Consider the following 27638-nt stretch of genomic DNA (forward strand, 5'->3'; position numbering starts at 1 on the left):
GTCACATTACTTCGTCAATTTTTCGCAACCTAAAGGGTTGGCTTATCACATTGTGATATTTTATGAGAACTATTTTTGATAATGATAGCATAAAAAGGGCACGACTTGATTTAAATAGTGTTTGGAATTATAGACATTTAGTATAATAGAAAGATTAAACAAATGTAAGTATATTAATAAAGATAGGTGTAGATAGTCAGCATCATGTAATAATCTTTCCCAACAATTTTTCACGATTCGTGTATCGTTTACATACTACTTCGGCTGCCTTTGAAAAAGAACATTGTGACCACGGATTGTGCTCCCTGCGTGTACATTGCATCCAAGAATAAAACCAATTCGAATATAAGAGTCTCTCGAATTACGGATTTTGCAAGTATCATAATCAAATATGACAGAGAAAATTCTAGTTTTGCATTTATCCCTTGGATTCATAGTAGACAAGGAAATAAATAGTAGGGCTTACATTTGGAAACGATGTGAGTCTAGAGTTTAAAAGAGGTTAGCTTGCAGTTTCCATAAAAAGTAGGCTTGCAATTTACATCAGACCTGTCTGAACTAAAAAGTATCTTTTACGAATTTGAAACCCTGTCTTTTCTTGTGTGCTCATTTATGTCATACTCATTGTAAGCTCACCGTGTAGGTGCCTCACGGGACTATTTCGAAGCGCTTAGAAATTACTATGATGTATTTATATTAAACCCTAGCCAGATTTGCAAATCACACCACAGCACAGATGTCACTCGAATCTGGAACCAATGAAGTTCGTGATAGGTAGTGGACTGGGTTGAGCATCACACAATGCGCAAACGGAAATCAATTTCATTGTTACTCCTCCACCGCGTATATAAGGTATAAAGAATACACCCACTAGCGAGACACAAACTGAGAAAATCTAGTTTTTTTGAAAAAAAGCATACATGATACAAGATCTGTTAGTCCACAAAAAATAAATAGCTTTTGAATTTAACGCTGAAACCGTAAATAGAAACTGGATTTTAAGCCAATTTTGGTTAATACATTTCGTTAATACGACCTTTGTCACATTCTATTTACCCCGATCCGACTAGATATATCAGCTATTTACTACACCCATGTGTTTGGATTACCAAGTTCTTTTGGTAAGGAACGGAGTATCCAAAAAAACAGGATCAGTAAAATGAAATAAGAGAGTAATGCACAAGGAATCAAAATGTGGTACTAAGTGCAATCTAATCTAGATTTAGTTGCACTTAGTATAAACAAGATTCGAAATCAAGTCGTGCGCCGCGTACCTTTAAAGTCCCAAAAATGCAAATGCCTGCCTTTAATTCCGATTTTGCACTTCACATATACTAGTAATACCACTGTTCGTTGGCTTAAAACCCAACGAACAACAATGGTCGACTTGTTTGATACTCAATTCACTATACGCAAGTAAAAAGTTCTGACATCTATCGAACTTATTATAGCCTGATTATCGGACGCTAATTAAACTAATAAAACTGTTTTTTTAATTCTTGTTAATACGCATTGCAGGACTGAGATTTTTAATACGGTATTATTTTCGCATATTGACCCCTAATAACAGGAACGTTACTTAAGTAGTAATTATTACATGATGCGAACGGAACTCTCATTAGCAAAATCTCAGTTTTTCCTCCTTTTCCATCTCCTCCTCGCAGGGGCTGCCTTCCTTTCCACTTTTCCCAGTTAGCTATAACGATCCTTACCGCACCCCCGTCTATGTTGTTCGACGATATAATTTGCACAATAATCATTTATTGACCCCATTTTTATGGTCGCGGAATCAATCGATTTTTGCAAAAAGAACATTCGCTGCAATACGACGACTGACATTTGAATTGTTAGCCATCATTGTTGTTGTGGGGCACCATTTTCGAAAAGTGAAAGGAAAGGGATCGGTATCGATGCCAACAAGGAATATAACAACAACAACACCAGCCGATATTCGCCTGTTTGTCTGCCTGTTTTTCTAGTTGCGATGCTTATTTCAACCTGTCACCGGAACCCACTGTCACGGCCTTCGCCTTGGTTACAAGCAACGACGGCAGCAACAGCATCTCCTGCTCGTAGTGATAATGGTATAACTATTGGTACTTTTATTACACGCTGTGCTGTATAGCTTTTGCTGCTGCTGCTACTGTAGCAATCGTCGTCATGGTAACAACCGCTACCGTCATTATCAGCATCATCGAAATCAACACCACAATGATCACATCGCCGTGTTTGTGGTCGTGGTCGCCATACGTACATCCAGGTCGCCACTGACCCAATCAACGTTGACAAAGTCACCGGCGGTAATGAAGAACTTCAATTGAAAAGCTGGCACGGACACAAGTAACCCTCACGGCTGCATTTATATTGCTGTTGCAGCTTCTGCTAAAACGGTTGTTAAGACTTTTGCAAGAAAAGAAGATCGACGGCTTTAGTGGCAGCCTCTGCCGCTACTGCGGCAGTAGTAAATATGACGAGGGACTGATGGGATGACAGCAAATGGTGTCTTCAAGACGGTCTTTATTTGTTGCTTGGCCAATCAGCTGAAGTTGCTATTTTGGCTGCACTTGCTATTCTCCACACATTTGTCGATTCATTTGTTCGGTGTGAGTGAAAAGCGCAACCGCAGCGACCAAAGTGTTGTAAATAGCAGTATCACCGTTATTATTATTAGGCGTCGTCAGAGGACCGCAATGTTTGAACGTTGCTGTCGCACTTTTGTCTACGTTAATACTTAGCATTGTTGTCTTTCATAATGATTGCGTATGTCGAGATATACGCATGTAGCAGGAACGTTCATCTAATCTAATTTACCGTTTGTATCACAGTAAGAACGCCCTTTGAATTTATCATTGCTTGAACTGTGTCGAACCGTTTGCATCCTATGGAAGTGGGAATACAAGTGTTTACATATTGCACAATTATATATATATATATATATATATATATATTATATATAGTTTTCGCTGTGATGTTTTGCTACGACAGCATTTCTCATCTACGGTACTCCTCCAAACCACTGATCTTGAAATGTAAATTTAGTTAAATAAAAAATGAGTGGAAGAGACAGCACACTCAGGCGGAGAACTAGAAAATAGCATCTTTGCCCAGTACGTCATTACAGGGAAACACAAAGTCGGTTTTACATACGGTTGGCTTGAGCCAACAACTACCTAAGCTTGGTATCCAGATTGTTTGATCTGGCTAAACCGTCTCTTTGTGAATACTCATCTATTTCCTAAAAGAATCAATTCCATTTTAATAAGCTAGAGCATTCCAAGCTATAGAAATGATTCTTGCAGTTGGCAGCCCTTGTGCTGACGGAACAAAAGCGAGGAAGAAATTACTAATCTAGCTTTTATATCTATATTTATGTATCTGGGCATCTATGTAGAGAAACTGCCCCAAAAGGTTTAATATGATAATTAGGAAAAACTATAATAATGTTATTGCTGCACACACCTTTGGTGCCGATAATTATGCACTCGGATCTGGATTTGCGCAAAAACGTCCTATCAACATAAGAATCGATCACGTAGGTAATTACATAGTTAAATGCAATATCGAACGCCAATAATTTTTCAGATATTCAGATGTTTATTGACTCATGTTATTGACTCATTATCTCGGCAGCGTGTACTTATATTTATAAAATAAGACTTGATTCTTTGTAGTGATAGTGTTTCGCTGTTTTCTGCAATGAAAGAATTGTGCTTCTGCCATTTTTTCAGTTTTGTACTCTTCTATTTAATTTTCTTTCTACTCTATAATAACAATTGTTAACCGACACAACGCTTAAAAAGACTTTCGTGGATTGGCCACGATCGAGGTGTATTTCAACATTGCAACGGGAAGTTGCATAGGTAGGAACACTTACTTCAGGTCATATCCTTTATTGGTATGTGTCCTCAGTTTGTTAACAGCTCTTGCACTGCAGAAAATGAACTTGTTATTGTTACAAAAGTCGTAAAATTTTACTGACCTTTTACCGCATGACGAAATGCATGGCATACAACCATTAAATGGAAATTAATAAATAGTGAAATGGAAGGAAACTTGATACGACTACGCGCATCTATCGAGATACACACACACACAAATAAACAAATGGGAACTAAGAAGCACATTCGAATAATTCGAATAATTTTATGTTTCTTAAATTCCTGTTCTCTAGAAAACCAAGTATGATAGTTTCGAACGTTGGTGCCGCAGTTTGTGAGTTGTCGTTTTCACGTCAGAGTGCTTTGTGTCAATAAGGCATCTGCGGTCGTCAAACATTGGTTATCCAAACATGTTTTATAGATTAAACTTTACAGTATTCTAAACAGAACGTTTTTTTTTACTCCATTAAATAACATTCATCAATAGCATCCAGGCTACAAACTGCTTCTTTAATGGGAACACAAACAAGGCCAGTGAATAATTTCACACACAGTTTTAAATAAAAAATAATTATGAATCGAAGACTGCGTTATAAATTATAAAGAGACATAATAAACTCATGTTTTCCAAGTTAAAAATTGGAATTGCAAGCACCTCACACTTTTTTTGCCATTAATTCTATGCAAGGCAATAATGATATATATAACTTGAATGGTAAGGCTTTTATTACAACAATAGTATCAATTAACTTACACTTCGGGCAAGAAGTGAAGACCAATAGTGGCAAAAAGTTCTACGACATCCACGAATAAGCCATGTATGAGCCATTTATGACCGTTTACGTTACTCTAAATAATCCGTATTGCGCTATGATTGGGATAACAAAACATTTTAAAAAGTGACTTAGATGAAGACATTTTTTGCACATGGATAATCGTCAGCTTACTTGTTCTGGCGTGTCTGACTTCGCTATAAGCTTACTGTTTTGCTCCTGCCCTACCGTTCTGCTACCCTGAGTGTTCCGTTCTCTTTCGTCTATCTCGTCGTCGTATCATACGACGTTTCAGCCGTGCACGTCAATCGAATGGCTGAATAGGTTAGCAGTAGTAACAACAAGATCATCATTTGTGTCGTTATTATCGTTGCCATAGATGAATAAACAAACTACCGTGAAAAGTGAATGAACAATGGCGAGACTGCAGTCAGAAAGAGTTAGCACCAAACATCGCTTCATTTTATCGCTGAAGAGTCAAAATGCAATTCCACCACAAAACAAGTACAATTTATATTTTATGTTTTCCGTGCAAGAATGTTACTGCAAACACAGATGTACAAATATTGACTTCCACCGAAGGTGAAGGAATACAAAAGGAAAGACTGCATTTGAGCTCTTGTCTGAAACATTGGCATTAGCGATCACTTGCTCGCTTGACCATAGCGCTGTCTAAAATGAGGATTTTGGCATAACTTAAATTACGACAATTGACAGGCAAGTTATCGGCCACAAAATTCGGTTTTTAGACCATCCATTAAAAAGAAGGTAGAAGGGAAAGATATTGCAAAAAATCGATTTAATTTGAAGTAATATGAACTAGAAAAAAATCTCGATAAGGAATAATACAGATGAGGCGAAGCGTGGCATAGCTAGCTGCATTTGATTTATAAACTATTGTGAATATTCAGACATAGAGGTACCCAAAAACAAGTATAAATATCAGATTTGTGAAAAGCGATGGTATATTTTTAAGCTTTTAGATAACATTTATTTTTCGTTATTTCTATTTCTTGTTGTGTTATTAAACATCTTATTACGACGCCATTTACTTGTTTGAATACTTGAAGCAATGATGTAAAAACAGATCTAGCTTTCTCAGCCTCTTCCATTTAGACGCGGTCGGGCAAGCCAAACTTTATTTGGCTGTCTTTCATTAAATTGATGAGCGCTAAAAATTACCCGGTGTTTAATATTGAACGAATTTTCTGCGCTGAGCAATGGTCGAGGGATCTTGTCCTAAAACGCGTATTGTATTATATACCCCTGCCGTTGTATGTGCTTTGCGAGACCTTACGAATGATTTAGAGAATCTTTGCATCGCATTAAGAAATGCTTTACACTGTATATTAATGAGAAAATATACGGCATACTAAAAATGGGACACTTTAGTATCTAAGAGAAACTATTTCGTATTGTTCTTACGTCCTTCTGATAGGTGCCCATGTTAGCTGTTCGTATATGAAATTTAGCAAGGTCGGTTAAAGTTACTTTTCACCTTTTTAAACGACGACAAAAACATATTACAGACCGAAGATTCATTTACATGTTTTTGTCGTCTAAGCTTGTCTAAAGTAAGGATAGACTGACCGCCAACCACAAAGCACGGGGCTTTCATTTCGTTAGAAAAATCTCACGAATTTGATTGGAACAATATCTAGGACCAAAACTATGAGCCATTTACAAAAAACCTGCATAATTCAGGAGTGAAAAAATGATCCGATTTGGTTGATGTAGCGTGCAGCACTTCTGTGCCCCTGTAATTCTCACACAAAAAAATATGTAGGAAAGAAATATGAAATCATACGTAATACTAGACAGTTCTAAGTTCTTTTCTGTTATAGGCTTTGTTTACTTCAGGTTACCCTTAACTAGTAACATCCATTTACCCCTAAGATATGTGGCGTTAAAATATTTATAACAATGCATGTTTTCTACCCAATAGCAATGGTACTAAAGTGTGTACAATACAGTAACACCGGCGTAAAAATACTTCATGTTATACGGAAAAGGGGATTTCGTTTCCACGTGAAAAATAGCCCAGAATGTTAAAAGGCTGCAGCACACTCCATTCATATGGCCGGCTTCCTCCTTTATAAAAGTGTGTTCGGTTATAATGACCGGCCTCGAACCTAGACGATTGCATTTCCATGTCGCTACTTATCTTAGTAGAGAAACAAGTAATTATTGCACCATCAAGTAGAGAGCAGCATAGTACTTCTGAAAGAAGCTATTACAACTAGTAAAATTGTACTCCTAGTCTGAGCACCCTTTAATTCGCTCCTTGTGCAATTAGATGTTACAATGGTCTCCTAAAGTATTGTATATTTTTAACTTTACGGCAACAACGACGTTAAACGGAGGCCTTGTACGGATACGCTGCATAACTTCCGCTTCATCACTTTCATCACTTAGGCGTGTGGTTCGAGCCCATTTGGAGCCAACACTTTGCTTCGGACCTGGATACTGCTTAGATATTATCGTAATTCTTATTTTAAGCCTTCTTTGATTGACTTAAGCTACTAAAACATGTCAGAGATCCGTTCACTTGTATCAAGTTACCCTTTCATCTTTCATAGCTAAGCATTTATAATTGTTACATGTTACTTCGACTATGTGACGTCAAAGCGACACATAATCATTAAAAAGATCCAGAGCAGTATTAGCACTTTATCACCATTAATGATTTATTTTACTTTCAGCTTTACTTTGTTTATTTATATAACTCACTTTTTTCGAATCGGCTTCGGATTTTTCATTAACCCGTTTTCAACACCGTTCTCTATTACTGTTCTAGTCATGGTTCACCTACTCAATCTATAAACATTCGGTGGGCGTCGTCCCTTCCTTTCTTCCACTAAGTTCACTTATACAGTGCTGTAGTTCAATTACCCCTCTTAATGACTTCCTTCATGGTCGACAACACGCCCAGTTGTATGGTATTTTTCAGTCTAGACAGTGTCTTTCAATAGGTTAATTATGTCTTCCATAGTTATTGTAAAGAATTTCTTAATTAATATCACCTCACTATCATTGTAAATCCATACGTATATTCGTGCATAAGGTAAGCTCACACCAAGAGTTATGTACTGGGTATACAAGTTTAGTACATTTTATTTTTCACCATATTTTCTTATATCCTTTCATGCATGAAATTTCCTACTGAAGTCACTGATATCTTAATTGTTGCACACTTCTCAGATTCCATACAAGGCCAGTGAAAAAAGATCGGATAAGCATCATGTGGCCGCTCCGCGGAGGAAACGATTGTATGTATGAACACGTCCAGTGCCGAAGCGTATAAAAATAACATCTCAATGGACATTGATGTTGTTAAGATGAAGGGCAAAAATCATTGATTTTCGCAACTTTATTTCCAAAAAGTACTGTAAACGTTCATATTCGTAGGTATCTTTCTAAATCTTAGCCGAATGATTCTATAAAAATAGAAGTGGTTGCCTAGGTCCGTATTAAGCTGCAAAAAAAATGAAGGCAGATCCAATACAACAACTAATCGAAATCATAATGGACAACAGCATTGAAGTCAGTTTTGTGAAGCTTTAGATATCATGAAAATCATCTTGAAACATATTAACTTCAAGTGAAATGTTCACTTATATTTAATAATCTTCTCGAAAAATATGGTTTTAAATTGTAAATGTAGTTAAAGGTTTTTTCACTAGAGGATGAATACTTCAAAGCCATACATATGAGAGGAAACTCCCTTCTATGCAATGGTCTATAAATTTACCGGGGTCTTTTAAATACTTTTTCTTAATCAAATGTCAGGAATAGACTTAAAAAAACTTAAGTCAATTATTATTTATAATACTGTAAATCTTAAAAAATTGAAGGAAATAATATCGTAACTTGCGTATTCCCGAATAATCTGGACGGTTCCACGCCAAATAGACAAATCTGTCACAAAAATACTGGGTATCTCCATTTAGATGTTTATTAGTTAATTCAGTACAGATAGGACAGCAAACAGTTAAAACAGTATATACCTCTATATGTATCTTCCTATGAGGTATGTGATGTACATACATATGATATATATAGTACAACCTATGTGACACTAAGGAGCGACTTTTCTCGACTACTTCACTTGGTATCCACTTGGTATCTGCTAAGTTAATCTTAATTTATTTTATTTTTTAAGCTAAAAGTTTGTCGACCACCCTTAATTACTACCTAATTGCCCTCAATTAAACTGATTGTAGTTTTGATTTAATTTTACGACTTCCACTCCTCCTAAAGCGAATCAAACCTTGTCAATTTCACGAGCTCATCCCTATATTTGTAGAACTTCGAAGAATTTTGACGCATTTGAATGATCGGCGCACATTTTACCTTATTACTATAGTAGTTGTATGCATGAGTACTATGTTAATTATATTTGTCTTATAATAAATGTGCTGTCAATAAAGCCAAATTTGGGTCGCCTCTACACTTTCTAAGCTTCAGTTTTTCATAGATTCCTTTGTATGAACCTAACAACATCAATCTACGTGTGAAGTATAATTTTGCACTGTATATTGTAATCGCCATGCGCTGGTCAATACAATTTGTTCTTTTTACTTGATTTCTCAGGGCTTTGATGGAATTGCGTCTTCAAATGTGTTTCGACTTTATGGTCCAATTAATGCAATATAGGTAACAAATGTTTTAGTTTTTATGTTTAGTACCACCGTTATATACAGCTTCAGTCGGCTGACCTTTTCCAGTACAAGACCGCATTCGTCTACACCAGATTTCGAACCTAGACTATCGCACGTATTCTAGGCTTAGTAGACAAACACGTTACCACTACATCACCGCGCAGATAGTACTGACATTACACTTTAAGTGAACTGTAACGGGGTAACTGTACCGAGTGCGCGAGCATGAGAGCCATAGTTAAGGTTAGGACGGATTAATGACGAACCATTAGTTCATTCATTAGATCAGAGTAATAAGATAATCAAGGTAACAGGGCTACAAAGACAGTTCAATAGGATAGCTTGGTAGCCGCAACCTGATAACGGCATTTGAGCAACAGGGTAACATGATATTTACGATGCATTAACAACTTGATCTATAGTTCCATCAAATTGTCTGTAGCTCTGATAATAGAGTCAGTTAAACTAACTACAACACACATAACAATCTTGTTTATTTATAATTACCAAGTAGCTGGGTAATGTTACAAGCTATTTAAGCTATGTTTCCTAAATTTTCTTTTAGCCAGACTTTTCTGTGTTACACTACATGTCACCTAAATTGTCAGAAGACGACTTACCATGAGATGATTAACAGAGCGAAGAATATCAATGCTAAGATTCCCCAGACCCGATAATATATGCCTTGGCGAGATCGAAGCAGTACAAAGATTTTCACCAATTCGAGCAGAATATCAGATACATCATGTAAAAACACAACGAGGATGCCGACGTTATGGCACCTGAAACTCAAATAATTGGGATCTATTGTTGTATACGCTACCCCAATTGTGCTGTTGTGCCAGCTCAACCATAAAATGGTTCAGCTAACGCAATCAGATTGAACGAATGCTAAAAAGGCTGATCATAGTAAATGCCATAGTACTAAAAAAAAGTATAGGTAACTTTGTGCGGACCTTCGCAATGAAATCTAATAAAGCTTTATTTCTCCCATTTCTTGAGTATGATGTTTACTAAAGGCTAACTCCGTCCCGATCCGCATTGAAACGACCAGCATTTTCACAGGACGTGACTTCACGGCTTATCAACGTCCTGTGGCGGCTCTTTAGTGTGTCATGTATTTACCACTTGTATGACTTGCTTTTTGCCTTGACATTTCATAATGGACGGGCAGCGCTGTTTATGTATCGAGAATTATCTAGGATAGGCAGGTCCAACAGAACTCGCCAGGTTCTGCAAATGCGGTTTAGCGATATTGCTAATTCCTACCACTTCCTTATTCTTAATACTTTAAGATACTATCGCAAAATTACTCCATTGTCTGGCAGAATTCCTTTATAGAATTTCTGCGGGATAACCGTAATTATGAAATATTCTGTTATATATTTGATGCTCACGGTAAAAGCTAATGTGTTTTTCCGGGTGAGTATGAAGTTCACTTTGTGACATACCGAATTCGACAGACTCTAATGAGTTCACTCGTGTAAGAAAAACAGTTGTTCTCACAAAAACAAGGTAATCTTTTCGCTTATAAATGATGAACCATTCGGTCATTGTTGATTCTTCTCCGACAAAAGAATTTTCACCGCACAAAAGAATTCAGGAATCATCCGGAGAAGAAATTTTTGGCTTATTTACGACTGTAAGTATTTTGAGTTGAGCAAAAACCCATGCCGTAAGAATCATCTGTACTAATGAGGATGGCGTCATGTTCTTACACTTTCGTTCAGGCAAAATTGTGACAAATGGAACGTGGTCAGGTACTGTATGAAAAATGAAAGATCATGAATCAGCATCATATTGAACAAAGCTACGTATCGTCGAGGCGAACACGCGAAAATTTAAACTAGGCTTCTAATCATTCGAATATGAATAAATGGAAGCGAATGGCAAGTGCAATAAATAAACATGTCTCTGATGAATGTCCGTATTGGCACGTACAAATGATTTCAGCCCAAAATCTGTTTTCATTTACATGCAATTTATAATCAGAGAAGGTCAATTTTATTCTAACTGAAGCGGTGCATTCTGTGTACGTAATCGGCACGCTTCGATATTAATTTATTCGGAATTAGTGTTCTTGAAGATCTATATTTATCATTTGAATGCTGCCATAGTCAGTATTTTTTCATGCCTCTACTAAAACACAAATGCTTCTTAACTACGAATAGCTGTACAATAAGACGAATCTCCATCTGGATCACATAGAGAATAATTACCTCAACTAGGACATAGACCATAAAGATGAACACTTTGGATGATTTTAGGGTATTCCGCAACCATGTGTATTATATGATATAAGGAAGTGAAAAACGTTCAGATAATCACCGTGTTATGCTCAATAACTAATAATACGCTAAATTTATTTATTTAAAAACTTGGTTGGTGAACCACGAACCATTATGAAATAGCGAAAGAAGAAGGTTGCTAACGAATGAGTTAAACTAGAAATGAGATAAAACGAGAGTACTCTGAATTTCTACTCGCTTGTTCACATGCACGCAGTAACGTTAGATGAATGCGACATGCACACAACGTAAAGAGGAAATATGGGCTAACACCTAGGATCATTATCAGGAACAGCAACCTATTCTGTCAACGTACAGCAGCAACAAGAACGAGCCAAGGGTCAAATGAGATGACAGAGTTGGTGGTGGCAGGAGTCGTTCGCTTGCTCAACTGAGTTAATAAGGCTGTTAAATACGCAGGATTTTAAGGAGAAAAAAGTTACACCAATTTTTCAGAGCTGTTTGAATAGATATCGTGACTAAAACAATAAAAATATCGCCCTTATCCCGTACAAAGCAGAAAGAAATTAAAAACGAAAAGGCGTGGACCGATCAAAAGTTCGCTCTAGCATTACATCTCTCATGGCGTATATCAATGGTGAACCATACTACATTGCGTACTATATCAATAACCCATCAAAGTTATCGTTCAGACCGTTAGTAGGCTATAGCATTAGATGCAACTGTTTTATATATAAACGATTAAACTCTCCTGTACTTATCATAGCTTACCTGACCGGTAAATACTTTCGAACCAAACATTAAGCTCAAGCGTAACTATGACCACGCTAAATATAACCGCGATTGCAAAGTTTCAAGTAGTCAATGCGACGTTTTTTGTTGTTTTCCGACCTGTATATTTTTTTTATAAGAAAGCACTGCGCCTTGGTTGAACGATTTAGCGAAATGCCTCAATATGAGTATATTTTAATACTGGCTAGGTACATTTAGCCTTTACATTTCTGTACATACTGCGATATTATAGACGAGGGGTCTGTTTTCTTAACTCTAATACCCTTGTTAGGGTTTATCAATGCTTTGTGTGGAAACACGATTTGGAAGTTATTTAACGTGTAACTCCAATGAAATCGACAAAAATAGCACTGCCAGGTGCACCTGTAATACTGCAGCTTCTTTCACACTCAGAAACCACAGTTTAAAAAAAAACATGGATGTGCTAGGTTCGAATATATCTTTGCCATGATATCAGTAGTAACAAATTTTCTGACCAATTTTTAAGACATAGCAGGTAATATGGGTTTAAGTCAAGGAACAGCTACGCTTCGTGTTTTGGGTCAGCTGTCTTAACCAATGTTAACGTTCTGTACCAGGCGTAAAACTAGAATTAGGGAAAAAACTAGAAACTAGAAATTAGGTTCAAATAAATTAGATGAATTCAGTTCAATTCAGTTAGCGTACGTGTGGCACCGTCTCATGAAGGCTTTCCATAGTCTTCTAAGTAATTTTTTTTTGTCAATTACCAGTTGTAGATGTGTAAAATATGCCTACATTAAATACGATCGCATTCTGTTGCCAGAGAGCAAATTTAGTCCGCTTAAACGCAGAGCGCACACAGTCGCGGAAACACTTTTTTCTCATTTTTACTGTACCTTTGTGCTTACTATACAGAATTATATCCGTTCCGCTTTGACTTCTTAACACTGAGGTTCAAAGCCGCTTGTCAAAATAAGCTAGCCCACCGACGGTATAGGCTGTAGATTATTAGATGTATTTTAAAAAGTAGTGCAAAACAGCGAGTAATCAGTGGCAAAAAGCCGCTGTTCTGGATTGCTCTGTAGTTGGGATCGTGGAAACCTGGATTATATATAAAAAGTCGTAAAGATGAAATTTCCATTGTTTTTCGTAGTTAGAGTTTAACGACAATATCGGCTAAGTTGTAGCACGTAACTCCGCTAGACTTTTTTTTGCCGATCTTGTCAAATGTTGAGAAACATTAAATATCGTATATTAAGTAACGACAAGTTACAAAAATGTTCTATTTTGCTAGGCGTACCGCTGTACGTAGGAGAGCCACAAAAGAAAAACGCAGATCACGTGATGGGCAACCATCACCTGTCGGTCTTTGCGCCGCAGGTCATAGAAGAATAACGCGTACAACCCGTGGAGATAGTAGGCGCCTTCAAGCACGTAGATGACGTAGATATCTCGTTGGATTTCCATGTCCATGCTCCATCCTACACGAGAGAAGAACACACGAATTAAGTATCACAATTATTATAAAATGCGATCCTACTATACGTTTTCAACACCTTTTGTCCGGGTGCTATAGCTGATAAATTTTGATCTAACAATATGTTTCTATAAAAATCTAAAAGTATTATGAAAATATCTGCAACAATATTATTTAATATCCTGTACGTCTTTTTGCTTTATGGCAAAATTCTTGTTTGCGTTTTATTTTTGATGTATTCCAATTTCCATGTTTGTTTATTATATTTTCCATAACTGGGTTTTTCATTTAACATCTGTTTGCCCGATACCTTGCACGTGAGCAACCGTATGGATATTTGCACATCTAGACAATTCGTCAAATATCTTACTAAATAAACAGATGCGTTACAGACAGCTTTACAACATGGTCATCTATCTTTCTCACGGATAGAAGGAAAGCTCTTGTAAGTTTATTACTGTTTTATGCAACATGTGCTAATGAAGGCAATAAATACGCTGTCTTATTCAAATAATACTCCGATTTAAAAACAGAATTAAGTTACAGATTCTAACGACATTTTTATTTCAACATTTTTATACATACCTATTGGCCAAAAATTACTCGACCTATTTTTACACCGTAGCTGATGTTGTTGCAGAAGTCAGATGAAACGCTACATGGCATCTATAAAAAAATTGATTAAAAGTATATGCGTCTTTACGTGTACGTAATAATTCTGTTATTATTTACTCTTATTGGTAGAATTAACCGTGTGCCTTCATTCCTTTCCTTACAGTTTTTTTTCGGTTGGTCCCAACTTTTAACCAGTAGATTCTCTGTAGGATCTCCTTGGAGTTGCAATAGTGAACCACAAACGTATAACAAAGGGAGGCCAAAGCAGTTCAGAAATAGCTGATCTTGCTTACGACACCTCGAATCATAAAGAAAATATATGAAACAGATTCGAGGTTCGACTTCAAAGTAAGCAAGATGAGTTACACCTATGCATAGATATATTTCTCGTAGTTTTATATTCTGTGAGAAAAAAAGTGGCTTGAAGTGTTTTAAAACAATTTGTCACTAATGGTATTGTCTATAAGGATTTCTCGATTGTTAGCATTTTCTTACCGTCCCAGACTGTCGATGGTCGATGGAAGAATTGGTGCCTACCGGAAAGCATCAGGATATAAAACGTGTACAACCATAGGCCCCCATGAATCATGAACTTCCAACCACTTTCTGGAAACTTGACCACATTGTTTTCATCTAGCTTCAACCACTTGGCCATTGGCTGCGTTGAGAAATGACACGCCGGCCGAGTACGTGATCCAATAAATTAGGTTATGCCAAACCATCGCGTTTCAAATGTCAATAAAAGATACAAAAGAATCTTGAATAAATTGTACACGATGAAGTTCTGTTGTAAGATGCTGGATTTCGTATGGATGCTCATTTCTTACGTAGCACATATGTATCCTCAATATGTGAAAAGCAATATGCATGTTAATTACCGTATCACAACACTGACTAGTACTTCAAAATGCCTAACAAAACGCTTTTCTACAAATCAATACGTGCGATACGTAAAATCTGCTATTCCATTAGAAACATTGTCACCTCTGTTTCAATATATGAGTATAGCTCTAGCGGGCTACCTAAGAAAAGGGAATCCTTTTTGTCCTATAACTACAAGACATCATGTAATTGTTATATTTAGGGTCAACATTCATGTTTGCAACTGTAGCATAGTAATTATCAGTAATAGAAATCATCGTTCCCCTAATTTCATAATAGCTAGACCTACTGCCTACTCCAATTACTAAAACCAATTTCGAATATAACGAACCATCAGCTCCACAAGGAAATGCATGTCACTTACCGTTAGTAAACATTTAGTTAATATTTTTCTGAAGATCGTAAAAGCAACGGCAGTAGCAACCAGTAAGATGACTTCGTTGTAGGTAACTTGACTCATGGAGTTTAGGTCTGTGTTTAGAGATGCCAAAAGCGTCTCGCGGCCCTCTGGTTTTCTAACCCATTACAATAATTAGCATAATATAATACGTTAGGTTGGCTATTATCATTCCTATATTAACATAATTTTTATCTATATTATGTAGTTGTGTCGTGCCACAATAAAGAGATCTTCGAGGGGTACACTGGGTCATCGAAAAGGTATCAACGGTTTTCCTAGCTGGATGGATCTTATACCACATATTGCAGGTAATATGGGCCGCGTCGGGTCAGCGTAGGTATCATTTGAAATTTGCAATCTGACAGTAATGAATATGCTGAAATCTTTGGCAGGTTTTTATCGAGACTTAGGATAAAACACCTTGGAAATGAGTGAAGTTTTCGAAAAAATTTGCCATATTTGATAATTCTATTACAATAATTCATTCAGGCTCTTAAAATATTGTGCTGTTTATAGTTAAAATGCGCCACTGAAAGAAATGGCCCAAAGATGGTTCCGTCGCTATCGATACGGAAGTTTCGATACAAAAGGTACTCCTCAAAGTGGTCGCCCAATTACGAAAAAAGTTGTTAAATTATAGCGAAAATTCAGCAACTTTTATACGTGAGTAGTTATGACATAGGCGAGGAATACACATTCACCATCAAAGTTTTGAATCGTTTTAAGAAAGCTGGCTACAAAAGAAGCTCGATATATGGATGCCACATAAATTGACACAAAAAATGTACTTGATCGTATTCCTATCTGCGAAACTCCATAGAAAAGCAACAAATACAAGCCGTTTGAGATGACCACAGATAATAAATCACATATAATATATGCACATATATACACATTTATATAGTTTATACACATAAATAAATGTACTTCACAATCTCTGGCAGCTTCCGGACTGAAATGAGAGAAAGTGACGCTATGTGTTTTGTGCGATTGGAAAATAATCGTGCATTGTGAGCGGCTTGAATAAACGATTGATTTTAACCCCTACTGAGATTATAATAAGCCATTGGGAAGAATCAATCGGAATTAATGCACAGAAGGGGCGCCGTATTTCACACCACGTACACATTTAGCTACCCGGCCAAACGGAACAAAACTTGGATGGGAAACTGTCATATATTCAGGGCATATTTTCATCTTTTTCAGTCGCTGGAGAACCTCGTAATAATTCAAAATTTATTGTCAATAAAGAGATGCAAAAATTACATTCCTTCGCCCAGAAACCACAGGAGTTCCATAATAATAAAATTACGATGCTACCGAAAAAAATGGCAGAAGATCATTGATCAAAGTGGTGCATATTCAGTTCAATGATCTTGTTTCGAAATATAAAAAATATCTGCTTCAACTTTGGCTTAGAAACGTCAATGCTTTTTCGACCACCCGATGTTATTTTTTAGCCTTTGCTGAGAAATTTACTTCTTTGCAAAAATCATTTTAGAACAGAAAAGACAGTATTACGAAAAATGTACAAGATTCGATCTGTACTTCGATCTAATTTGTATTTTCTTTATATTCAAGCTTATACACTATATATTAGCAATGTCATATGCTATGAATTAGACAACACAGGAATTTAAACAATACTTACCAATGATGCTTTTATATAAAATTAAACACATGTTCACTTTTCGTACGTGCGTGTGCCAATTAACTCAACAGCATAGGCATATCCAATCACGCTCCAGGTATAAACTTATAATCTATGTTGTGGGTGATTGGAACGCTAGATATTATTTATTTCTTATATTATATTTATTTTTGTTTTTATAAACTGATAAAAATCATTTGCACATTTTTTTGTATAATAAAAAAACCCTCATGTCTAAGCAGAGTTTTTAATAGTACTTAGTTGCATAAGCATTTACCTGTACCATGCGAAATGGCATATTTTGTATGTAGACTGGATTAATTCCAGAAGAGATGGCGTTGATTCCCACTCGTCCATTGAAAAAATATTCATTACACCTGTAAGAACAGTCAGATAGAATTGGATTAAACACCCTACCTATTTTGTACTTGGGCCAATGACCAGGAAATTGGCTTACGTAACCGAAAAAAGTAACATTTCAAACAGGCACTTACCTCACATTGTGCGTGACTGGTGCAACTGAGTGGCGTAGAAAATCCACTAATCGCATTTTATACAACGAGCATTTTACAACACTCATACACCGTATATAGTTGGATATTAAAAGGTATTTAATACCAAAACCACTTTAGCGAACAATAACAGCATACCAAAATGGACTCGCATCTGAAAATTGTTTTATAAAAACCCTTCTGAAAATAACTAATAGGGTCTCCTAACCATATCGTGTTGATTCATGTGTGCACCTCAAAAGCGAGATCGGATACATACAAGACCCACTCGTTTGATATTTCGACAGATCCATTTTCAGGTGCAGGCAAGTGCTCAAGACGGTCCTCTCTTATAATGTAATAGGGACTTCACTAGACCTGTCTGTAGAAAAAGCTATAAAGCAAGTCTAAGTTTGTAACTAACAAAAAGAAAGTAAATCTGTAGCGACCTCATATTTAATAGTCCATGGGAGCTTATAGGTACAAATGTAAACAGGAACAAAATCAGTATTTCTTAAGCTGTTATGTATTTTAAAGGATTTTATCGGATTATGTTTCAGAGATTTAGCATTTTTCGTTGACTTGTCTTAGTTAAGAACGAATTTTTTATCTTCTTAATTTTTTTTTGGGTATTATAAAATAGAGATGAAAAAGTTAATCCGAAATTTTATTTCGCTGATAATAGACAATAGCTCTTACCTTTTAATTTAATATACATGGTAGGGTATTCAAAGTTGGATAAACTTTGTTCAACTGTTCGGCATAACGACCTTCCGCTGATCCGCTATTTTTTTTTAATTAGAAGAAAGCCAATTCTTTTTAGAACAAAACAACAAATTTATCATCGCTGAAAACAGTGCATTTTATACGCAATCTGAGGGCATATCAGTTAGTATGCAATATTTTCACGCGGAACGAGTTCCCACTAAGAATATAAACTTCTTTACCATAATTAGCAATACATTTTACTGCCTACTTTCACGCGTCTTCAAAAGAAAAAACAAAAAAATAAAATAAAAAGAAAACGTGAAGATCCTCATAAAGGTTTAAATTTAATTCTTTAAAATCGAAAAGCAATTCTTGATAGAGGAAGATTTTATGTGAAAATTAATGGCCGTTTTGAGGAACAAAAAGTTGCTAACTGAGTTATCCAGACTTTTGTCGTTCTATCAGTCCAAAATCTAAATCAGCTGGAGGTTTTTATGTGGCATATTTAACCGACATTTGAACCAATTTAGACCAACCAATATACGGATTTAAGAAGGAGTATTTTGAAAATTATTACCTAGTGGTTTAAATTTCTGATTAAAGGTGCAGTCTCAGTAAAGGGTGCTTATATTAAATAAAATTACCGCTAAAAATGACGCGTCTACCACATGTAAGAAAAATCATTGAAAGATGTTTTCTTAGATTCAGTTTTGGGAAGAATTTATAAGTAGAGTCCGGATTCAAATGCCGTTGTTTATATTGTCTTTTATTTAATGTATAAAAAAGGCAGTAATGCGTCTCAGATTCGGATGCAATATGATGGGGAGTTTAACTGTCAACTTTTTTGAATTCGAGTTTTAGCTGAACACTATTTGCTGGATACGTTGGAATAAATATCTAAATCCGAGCAGATAAAAAAGCCATTGGCTTTCTCAACATATTAGAAGTAAACAGAACATTAGTTATTTTTTTTTATTCGAAACCTTCAAAATTGCTCCCAAAATTACCCAGCGTTTTTGGAATAATATTGTTTACCTCTTCAACGCAATACTAATTTCTACGCAACAATCGACTATGCCGCTGTTAGAAGTCCCAGCTGTACGGTCGAGTGATAAACTTGTCTATAAGAATGAGTGCAAATGAAAGATGGTTTTACACTTATAGGCTAAAATTTTCTTCAGCAACGGTTATAACTCTTCCTATAAATAAGCAGAAAATTACTTAATGATATTTTTGCATCCGACCATCTGGTGTCCGCTTGACTCAACTCAAGTGGACATTCTTGAAATCAAGTGGATTGTTTAATAGACTTAGTATCCGATTCTTGAAAGGAATCTCTCTCTTAACCACCAGTGTGTAGTAAACTCAGTGTTTTCATTTTGCGCTATATTGACGAGTCGTATTATATTTCCTGCTATAGCTCACTTAACAAAATATGCTGGATGTCAGGCAGAGAGATGTTCGTATTATGTGTTAAAGAAAATTACAGACTTATTTGAAACAGACGAAGTCGTAGGGTATAGAATCACAGTAAACCTATGGTAGCTAGGTATCAGAGACAAGATTATGAGTGACCAGCTCGGTTAGCATGTCTGTTTTCATAAGTTTGTTGTCTGTGTGTTTCTGTCAATGGATATTAACACTGTTGCTTCTGTTGTCTGTGGGACAACGAAACCGACCGCAATGGCGTCCGTGATGACAACGTTGGCGCTAGAAACTGTCATTGTTGCAACTATTTCTTCATTTGTGTCATCTATCTATCAATCTATAGATGTACGTTTTTAGCTACTTCTGTGTTCTATTTGTCTCGATATTAGTCTAATCTGTGACACGAATTAGTAGCTGTTGTACCGGTATGTATCAGTATCATGAATAAGATAAGGAAGTGGCAAAACCGCGTACAGCCGACCCAGCTAGATAAATTGCAGGAGAAAGGTGGCGGTTAATAGAAGCTTGATAGGATCCGTTCACACCGTGTTGTGTAGCACTAGGTTGTGTGTTCATTGTTGACAATGTTGTTGTTGTGGAAAATGGGGCGGCATCAACAGCTACTAGCACTGCTGTATCCGTTTATAGCAGAACAATCCTGTGCGCCGTTCGATTTAGCATCCGTTTGTTTTCTGGTAGTCACCATTAGCTGACTGAATGATTAGCCGGGGAATAAACGAGCGGTCTGTCGCATGATCTATCAACCAACGTCTAAGCGACCGTCGACATACTTATGGGATGATATCGGGACGGCGGCCAGTGCTTAACATGAGCACCTGCCCACCCACTGTTGTAACTAGCTCTGGCTAGGCAGCACCACGTTCCATTTAGGACTACAGCAAACAAACGAGAATAAGCAACGATGACAAGTCGAATTCGCCTTTATTTTCATTAAATCACCTTCACTCCTTCTGCTGCCTACTTGTGATTCCTTTACTTATATATATATATATATATTATATATATCTCTATAAGTAAGGAGATACATTTTAGTACGGTTGTAAGCATGATGTGTATGCTTAGCTCAGCTCAGAAGTAGTACATGAACATCGAGTCGAGTAGCTGCTGAAATATTGAATTTGTAGATGACGGAATTTATTTCGATTATACTGATATTTAGATGTTCCTGGCGTTAATAGGATTAGAAAAAAGTATAAGTATGTACAATAAATTAAACCAGCTATAGCAATATTCTCATTCTAGCCCATATTATTACGTGGGCATAAGAATTTAACTTGGCCCATATATATATATATATATATATATATAGGTATACAGTCTTACGACTATGTTATCGCAGAGCGAATGACTGATGATATGGTCGAAATCACGAATGACATGCTCAAACGGCTGGCTGACTGGGAGCCGTCCCTGATGCTGTTTTACAAATGCAACCGACTGAGAATTGCGAGCAGCTCGCGAAAGAACGGAACAGGCCACCGAAACAGGTCACAAAGGGGCGCATAGACATTTACAGGGAGAGGTACGCGCCTGATTTGAGACCGGTGCGGAGTAGACGCGAGAAGTTTCAGAGTGAAACAGTACATTGGTTTTCCTCCGGAGGAAACAAACTAGCTGAAAAAATTCTCCTGTCGCCACAAGGAGGCTACAGTCTAGCGAATTCGTGAGTGCCAAGCAGTCCTGTTCAGAGGAGTAAAGTATGAAGCTCATGTTTGCTTGGGAAGCATTCTAAGAATCGTGAGATTAGGATATTTGTTATGTTTTTCATGAATTGACTTCGTCCAACTCGCCCGAGACTCGATGCCGGAAAAGTGACAGACCGGCTCCAGAAAACGATGGTACTTCCGCGTTATGTAAGCAATATCCGGCTCGACGTTCGAAGTTGAGCCGGCCCGCCGGCTTAACTGTGTCGTCTACAACAATGCCGACTTTGCGGCGCATCAACTGGCAGCGGTCGCTGTACAACGAAAAGGTTAAAATGTGTTTTTTACTCAAATTGACACATCTTCTATCGTTTATTGCAACCCGAAATTTTGCGGACGCTTAGTATTCTTTAACTGTCATCAAAGACATGTTAAGTGCGGAAAATTGTTTGTGATCCAATGATACAATTTCTTCCGGAAAGAGAATTTGGACTAAAGCACGTTCGTATATAGAAGGGCGCACATGTGCCAAGCCACGAAGGGCCGCCAAAGTGTGTTTTTTCTGCTCCATCGGTGAACATGTGCTATTGGGCAGAACAAAAATCCGAGTACTACCGCGATAACAGGATATACTTCAAAACGACTAGAGGAAATCTGTGTGGCCTGTTGCTGCAGTTTTATGTAAGACAGTCTCGCTCGGGAGCTGTAGGTCCCATTAAATAGTTTGGGAAACAGTATATACTCCACCTGTTGCATTATATTGATAACGATAAACAACGAGCAGTTACTTCGCATGGGCCTAGCGTAAGTTAGAATGGAAAAGAGTTTCGAATGAGCGGACTTATAATCCTAATGATCTTAAGTAAAATTATGCAAGTATTAGAATTGTGTAAACCGAGCGAAATAATATGAGTTCCAGTATTTTCAAATGGAATCACAAAAGTATTGGAACTGTATATTGGGTAAAATGACAAAATGCCTAGCAGTGTAAATGTAATTGTTGTACTGTATAACCTTTTGTCCTAAATCATCAACACTAGCAGACAATGAATTAACAAGTTATTATTTAACTGATAAGGAATCATAGCTCTTCATGGTCTTCTATAAAATGGCAATCCAGCATCGAGCCATTATCGTATATTGTAACGCATTAATAAAAGCTGTTCTTGCAAATTTAACGTGAAATCACTAACTCAGACAATTTTTAGTGAAGTTTTTTTAGAGATCTTGTTACATGAAGAAGCTATGATGAGCGTCCTTTTGTCGCTGGATATTCTGCTTCACAAAGCAACTGGGCATCCACAACAAAAGCAAAGTTATTACAGCCGCTGTAAAAGTCATCAGTCCCTGATGCACAGATAATCAACGGACCGAGCAGGTTTGAAATGTAGCGACACACTCTTGCATAGCCTAAGCATGTACTGGGACCCCCAAAAAGCTGAAAACGGTAGTATTTCAATATATAACGCAAGAGTTGACTTAACTATTCTAATGTGATACCTACCGCTGGACTTGAATTATTTTGCAGAACCTCAATGAATGTATACGCCTATAATTATTGCAAAAGATGTAGTTTTATTCTTTAGAAGAATGAAACCAGAAAAAGCCAGCTAATTGTAAATATTTCTACCAAGAGCTTTGAAGAGTTTAGTAAACTATAATAAAATATACAGATTTACAGCTTTGCACATTGGCTTAATTAGTAATGTCATCTAACTGGAGTATATTACCAATTAAAAATTAAAAAAAGAACACCTAGATTTTGCCACAAATTCTAGAAGTAAACCTATACAGAACTCTACCTAGACAAAACGGGAGCAGCGAAAGCTGTCATCTTATTTATGTGATTCTTTGTCTTACGAATTTATTTACGAGTTAGACCTTTCTCCAACACTGATCTACATGATAAAATATTATTCATGTTCTAGATACAGGCGGGCCTTTACCTTAATTGCTGGCCTCTCCTCTCACTTTCTTGAGGGAAGGCTGCGTGTCACTTTCGTTATTATTGCAGTGCGGATGTTCTAATAACGTCACACACCCACTCACCGCCCGTCAGCATGCCGAAAAAACACATTTTACATTGTTTTAGAAGGGCACCATCACAAAAAGAACTCAGAGTAATGAACTGTAAACAAGAATGTATTTTATATGCACTTACGGCTTTTTGTGCCACGGCTGTGATTTCTTATATTAAGAAGAAAATGGTTGACTTGTTTCGTTTTGTGTTGGACGCCCATTGCATCCATATAGCACGTAGCTTAAACGGCCGGACGCTTAAAATATAGCATCCATGTTATATATCATTGCACATTATTCGTCCCATGGAAACGTTACACAGTTGAATAGATCATAATACGGAGAGGTATAAATTACACACACACAAATTTTATCTGTTCTTAATTTCTTGATAATAATTTTTAATAATAATGGCACGTTGTGTCATATTATCATCGCTTTCAGTAAATAAGTGGGTGAATTTTTAATATTTGAGACTCAATTAATTTGGTATTGTGGGCTTCGTTTCGAAGAACTTACCGATATAAACGTATCCTATGTACTATTACTACTACTGGCAAACAGGAGGTAGAACTTACAAACACAGGGGCGGTATTGCGCCCTTCTCCAGCGTCCAGCTAACTGACAGCTCTGCTACACGCACTGTTGTGATTAGCTGTTAGTAGTGGTGGCTGAGTAAAGCTATCAAACAATGTCACTTAGGGAGCAAGCTCTACACAATGATAGCTGCTCTTTACTGTATGACAGCACCGCACAGTACTAAAGAGGGATGGCCCCTGTGGCCACATGGTGAGCCGTCTCCCGGGTAACCGGTGCCGCATTCAGACAGACCTCGCCACCATGAATACCAGTGCGTCCTCAAACACAACAAACAAACCTGCATAGCTTCGCTTATCCTGCGGCAGCAGCAATAGAAACAGCACCAGACTCGTACGTTGCTTTCAGCCGACCTCCATACTGCTCTTCGCAGATGCGCCGTATGACTTCCTGATGGGGAAAGGATAGTTTAGTTAAACCCGTGTAAATGTAATCCGCTAGTACGCCAAAGTAAGGAAAGTCGCTTAAGCTTTTCCTTTTACTATTACCGCTTTGGTGTCTCAGTGTTGGTAGGAGCGTTCCCTTTTCATTCAGTCATTCAAATAGTCGCCTCAAAGAAAAGTCTAGTTCCGTCTTGAGTCAGTATTTTTTCTAGGTCTACTTTTTGTTCTAAAAATAGAGAGAGATGGGTCACGTTGCTGGTATAACAGATTCGTGCGACTCTAAATTAGCGTCAACCGCTTAAAACCGATTCTCTGTGGCGGCACTTCGGCCAATTCATCATATTGAGACGCTTACGATGCAATCCAGAGGTTTGCTGCTGCGGATCTCTTCTAACACCTTACCAAAACTACGGCCGCCAGTGAATGAGTCTGCGTGTATATATCGGTGTGTGTGAATGAACGCTGTGCGCATGCTGATTCTGGCTGGGCCAGGGGAGAGGCCGATAACGTGGCGAGAGGCGGGCTCTGTTTACTACACAGGGCACTTAAAAACTTGAGATCAGTCTTTGAGGAGCAAATAGAAACCGATAAGCAAATAATTTAGAGTACGGCAACAAATATTTTTTTTATGTAGAAAGGCTAATGTCTTCCTAAAATTCTAAAAGCTGATAATCCTTCACCTCGGGTCTCGGAAGCTGCGTTTGTTCCTCTAGAGAGATACTCTCGCAAGAGCTACGTTTTGAAAGATATTAGTGATTTCAGTGTATTGGTATGTAATAGACCTGTGGCACTGCTTCTTGGAGCTGCGTGCAGCTTTACCTAGCTTTGTCCGCTTAATCAGTAAAGGCACCTTCGCATGAGAATCATATTTTATTCATATAGTTTGCATTGATTAAGTTACGAAAATTCACATACTCAAACTCACATAAAGATCACTTCACCATGCTCCTACTAAACATTTTCATTCTAAAAAAAATAAAAGCTACACATACATATTTTGTATCCTTGTGGTCAAATATATGGTGTAGCGTATATATACTAACATATCCTCTTACTCAATTGACTTATTTAAAATATATATCAAAAAAAAGGCGCACAATCTCTTCCACAGGCGGATATTTCGGTTTTGTAGATGATGACCAACAAGATCGAGGAAGGGTAATTTTTACGTAAGCCTCAGTTATCAGTGCTTGTATCAATATAACTGTTTCGTGCCTCCATTGGGAAAATGCTTTGTTTACTGAGCTCTCGAGATACCTGGCATCTCGAGGAGTTATCCAAAGTTTTGAAAAACGCTATAGACACTAGTTTATTCATGGCAAATTCAGAGTGGCTTAGCACAGTGCGTTTACAGTAATAATAGCTATACAAGGATTCAATGAACATACGCATACATAAGAAGAAAGCACACAATCAGTGGTCGTTGACTAGCTTGCCATACATCTAAGCACACTGAACGTGAATTTGAACACATGGAGTTGCATGCTTTTTTAGTGAAAGAGCCGATATTGCGGTTCTTGTTTCGCACAGTCATAGTAAGGCTTAGTGCAGAGAGTGTCGGGTAGGCTGGGCCCATAATATAAATATATATAAGAAATAGTATGTATGAAATTAAAGTCCTTCCGCTTTGTTCGCGCGCCTCTCTAGTTGAGATTTCCATTACTGGTGTAGCAGCTGATTTTTCTTTGCCGCTCCATGTTAATAAGTATTTGGTTCAGGTACTGGTATTGAGATTTGCTGACTCTGTAATTGATACTATTTTAAATTTGTGACGTTTAAGAATATATGGATGACATTTCAAATGCTTTGGATGATACTGGACTTAAGGTGACCTTTCATTACACATAATATAAATTAGAAAAGCGTTTACTTTCACACATACACAACTTGCGTTGATATGGATTCTAGAATATTACATTTGCCTAACAAAAGTGTTATTAGATTAGGTATCAAATAGAACACACACATCAATACATCATAAATTACCTAGTTGTCTTTATTTTTTTGGGGACATTTGCCACGATGAATCTTATAACCTAAATAAAATGCAACACCTAAAAAACACAACAAATGGATATGCATATATATAATTTTTTACTCTTCGAAGGAAAATCTTTAAACGATATTACCGAGAAGAGGGCAAACATCATTGTGGCATATGAAACTGAGTTTAGCGGAAAAAAGTTTTTCGATTATAATAAACCCATCCTGAACCCAAGACTGTATTTGAAGGTGACTGAATTGTTTTAAAGATAAAGCAGTAGTATTAAATACCATTAACATTAGAACCATTAATTTAATTTGTATTGAACAACTCATTTATATGGATAATTAAGCTAAGAGCGGGCAGAGCCTAGTTAGACAGCGACTCCAGAAGAATTCAGAAGGTTCTTTCAACTCTGATCGGTTCTTCTCAGAAGTCGTAAACTGGAGACCATTCACCTTAACCTCCATTTTACTCAGAGGTTCTTAGTTAATAATATGAAAAAATAATAGCATAGTGATAGTTATATTTAGAAAGTAACGGTCAGATGGCTGGTTTTTGACAGTAATTGTATCTACAAGGTTATCTATTTTAGGTAAGGAACTGTTTTCGATAAGTCATAGTAAATTTACAGCTTCTGCACGTGTAACAAAGACACCACAATCTATACTATCTATAGTATAACAGTACGGAATAATAAAATGGTACAATAGATCGCAAAGGTAAATCTGAGAGTGGCTTCAAGTAATGTTTGGAAAAACATTTGTAGTATCCCTCTAAAAAAGACATGTTTCGGCAGATACCTACTGAGACCTCGTAAAGTTCGACGCCGCTTCAGAATAGTTCTCACCACAAGATAGAAAATGCACGTTAATGCGTGGTGTATTGGTATTGAAGGGTTTGAGCTTATTGATTCAACTATGAGATAGGGTCCCACGAGTAGACCAGATAAGAAAGGAAGGGTTTTTAAAAACCACAATATCATTTATAGTACTAAGAGCTCGAAAGAAAACACACTCGCCTTT

At 37.0% G+C, this 27638-nt stretch overlaps 1 protein-coding gene across 7 annotated transcripts in view; it reads right to left on the reverse strand.

Annotated features, from left to right (window-relative positions):
- Positions 1 to 25083, reverse strand: part of LOC111264486 (ceramide synthase 1) — a 32463-nt gene extending 7380 nt beyond the window's left edge. Inside the window, exons 1-8 of one of the 7 annotated variants that reach the window (XM_022840434.2) lie at positions 24985 to 25083; positions 24228 to 24636; positions 17617 to 17716; positions 15653 to 15803; positions 14902 to 15064; positions 13615 to 13795; positions 9933 to 10094; positions 5594 to 6408 (exon numbers count right to left, since the gene is read on the reverse strand). In XM_022840434.2, the coding sequence (XP_022696169.1) occupies positions 6321 to 6408; positions 9933 to 10094; positions 13615 to 13795; positions 14902 to 15064; positions 15653 to 15803; positions 17617 to 17711 (840 nt within the window). In that variant the 5' untranslated portion in view covers positions 17712 to 17716; positions 24228 to 24636; positions 24985 to 25083 and the 3' untranslated portion in view covers positions 5594 to 6320. Of the gene's footprint in view, positions 1 to 5593; positions 6409 to 9932; positions 10095 to 13614; positions 13796 to 14901; positions 15065 to 15652; positions 15804 to 17616; positions 17717 to 17833; positions 19299 to 24168; positions 24637 to 24984 lie in introns of those variants that run through there. The other 6 variants (XM_022840429.2, XM_022840428.2, XM_022840430.2 and 3 more) reach the window with 6 other exon arrangements.
- Positions 25084 to 27638: the final 2555 nt, after the last annotated feature.

Source organism: Varroa jacobsoni, unplaced genomic scaffold (assembly GCF_002532875.2).
Source record: "Varroa jacobsoni isolate VJ856 unplaced genomic scaffold, vjacob_1.0 scaffold_866, whole genome shotgun sequence".
NCBI classification, from domain to species: Eukaryota; Metazoa; Arthropoda; class Arachnida; order Mesostigmata; family Varroidae; genus Varroa; species Varroa jacobsoni.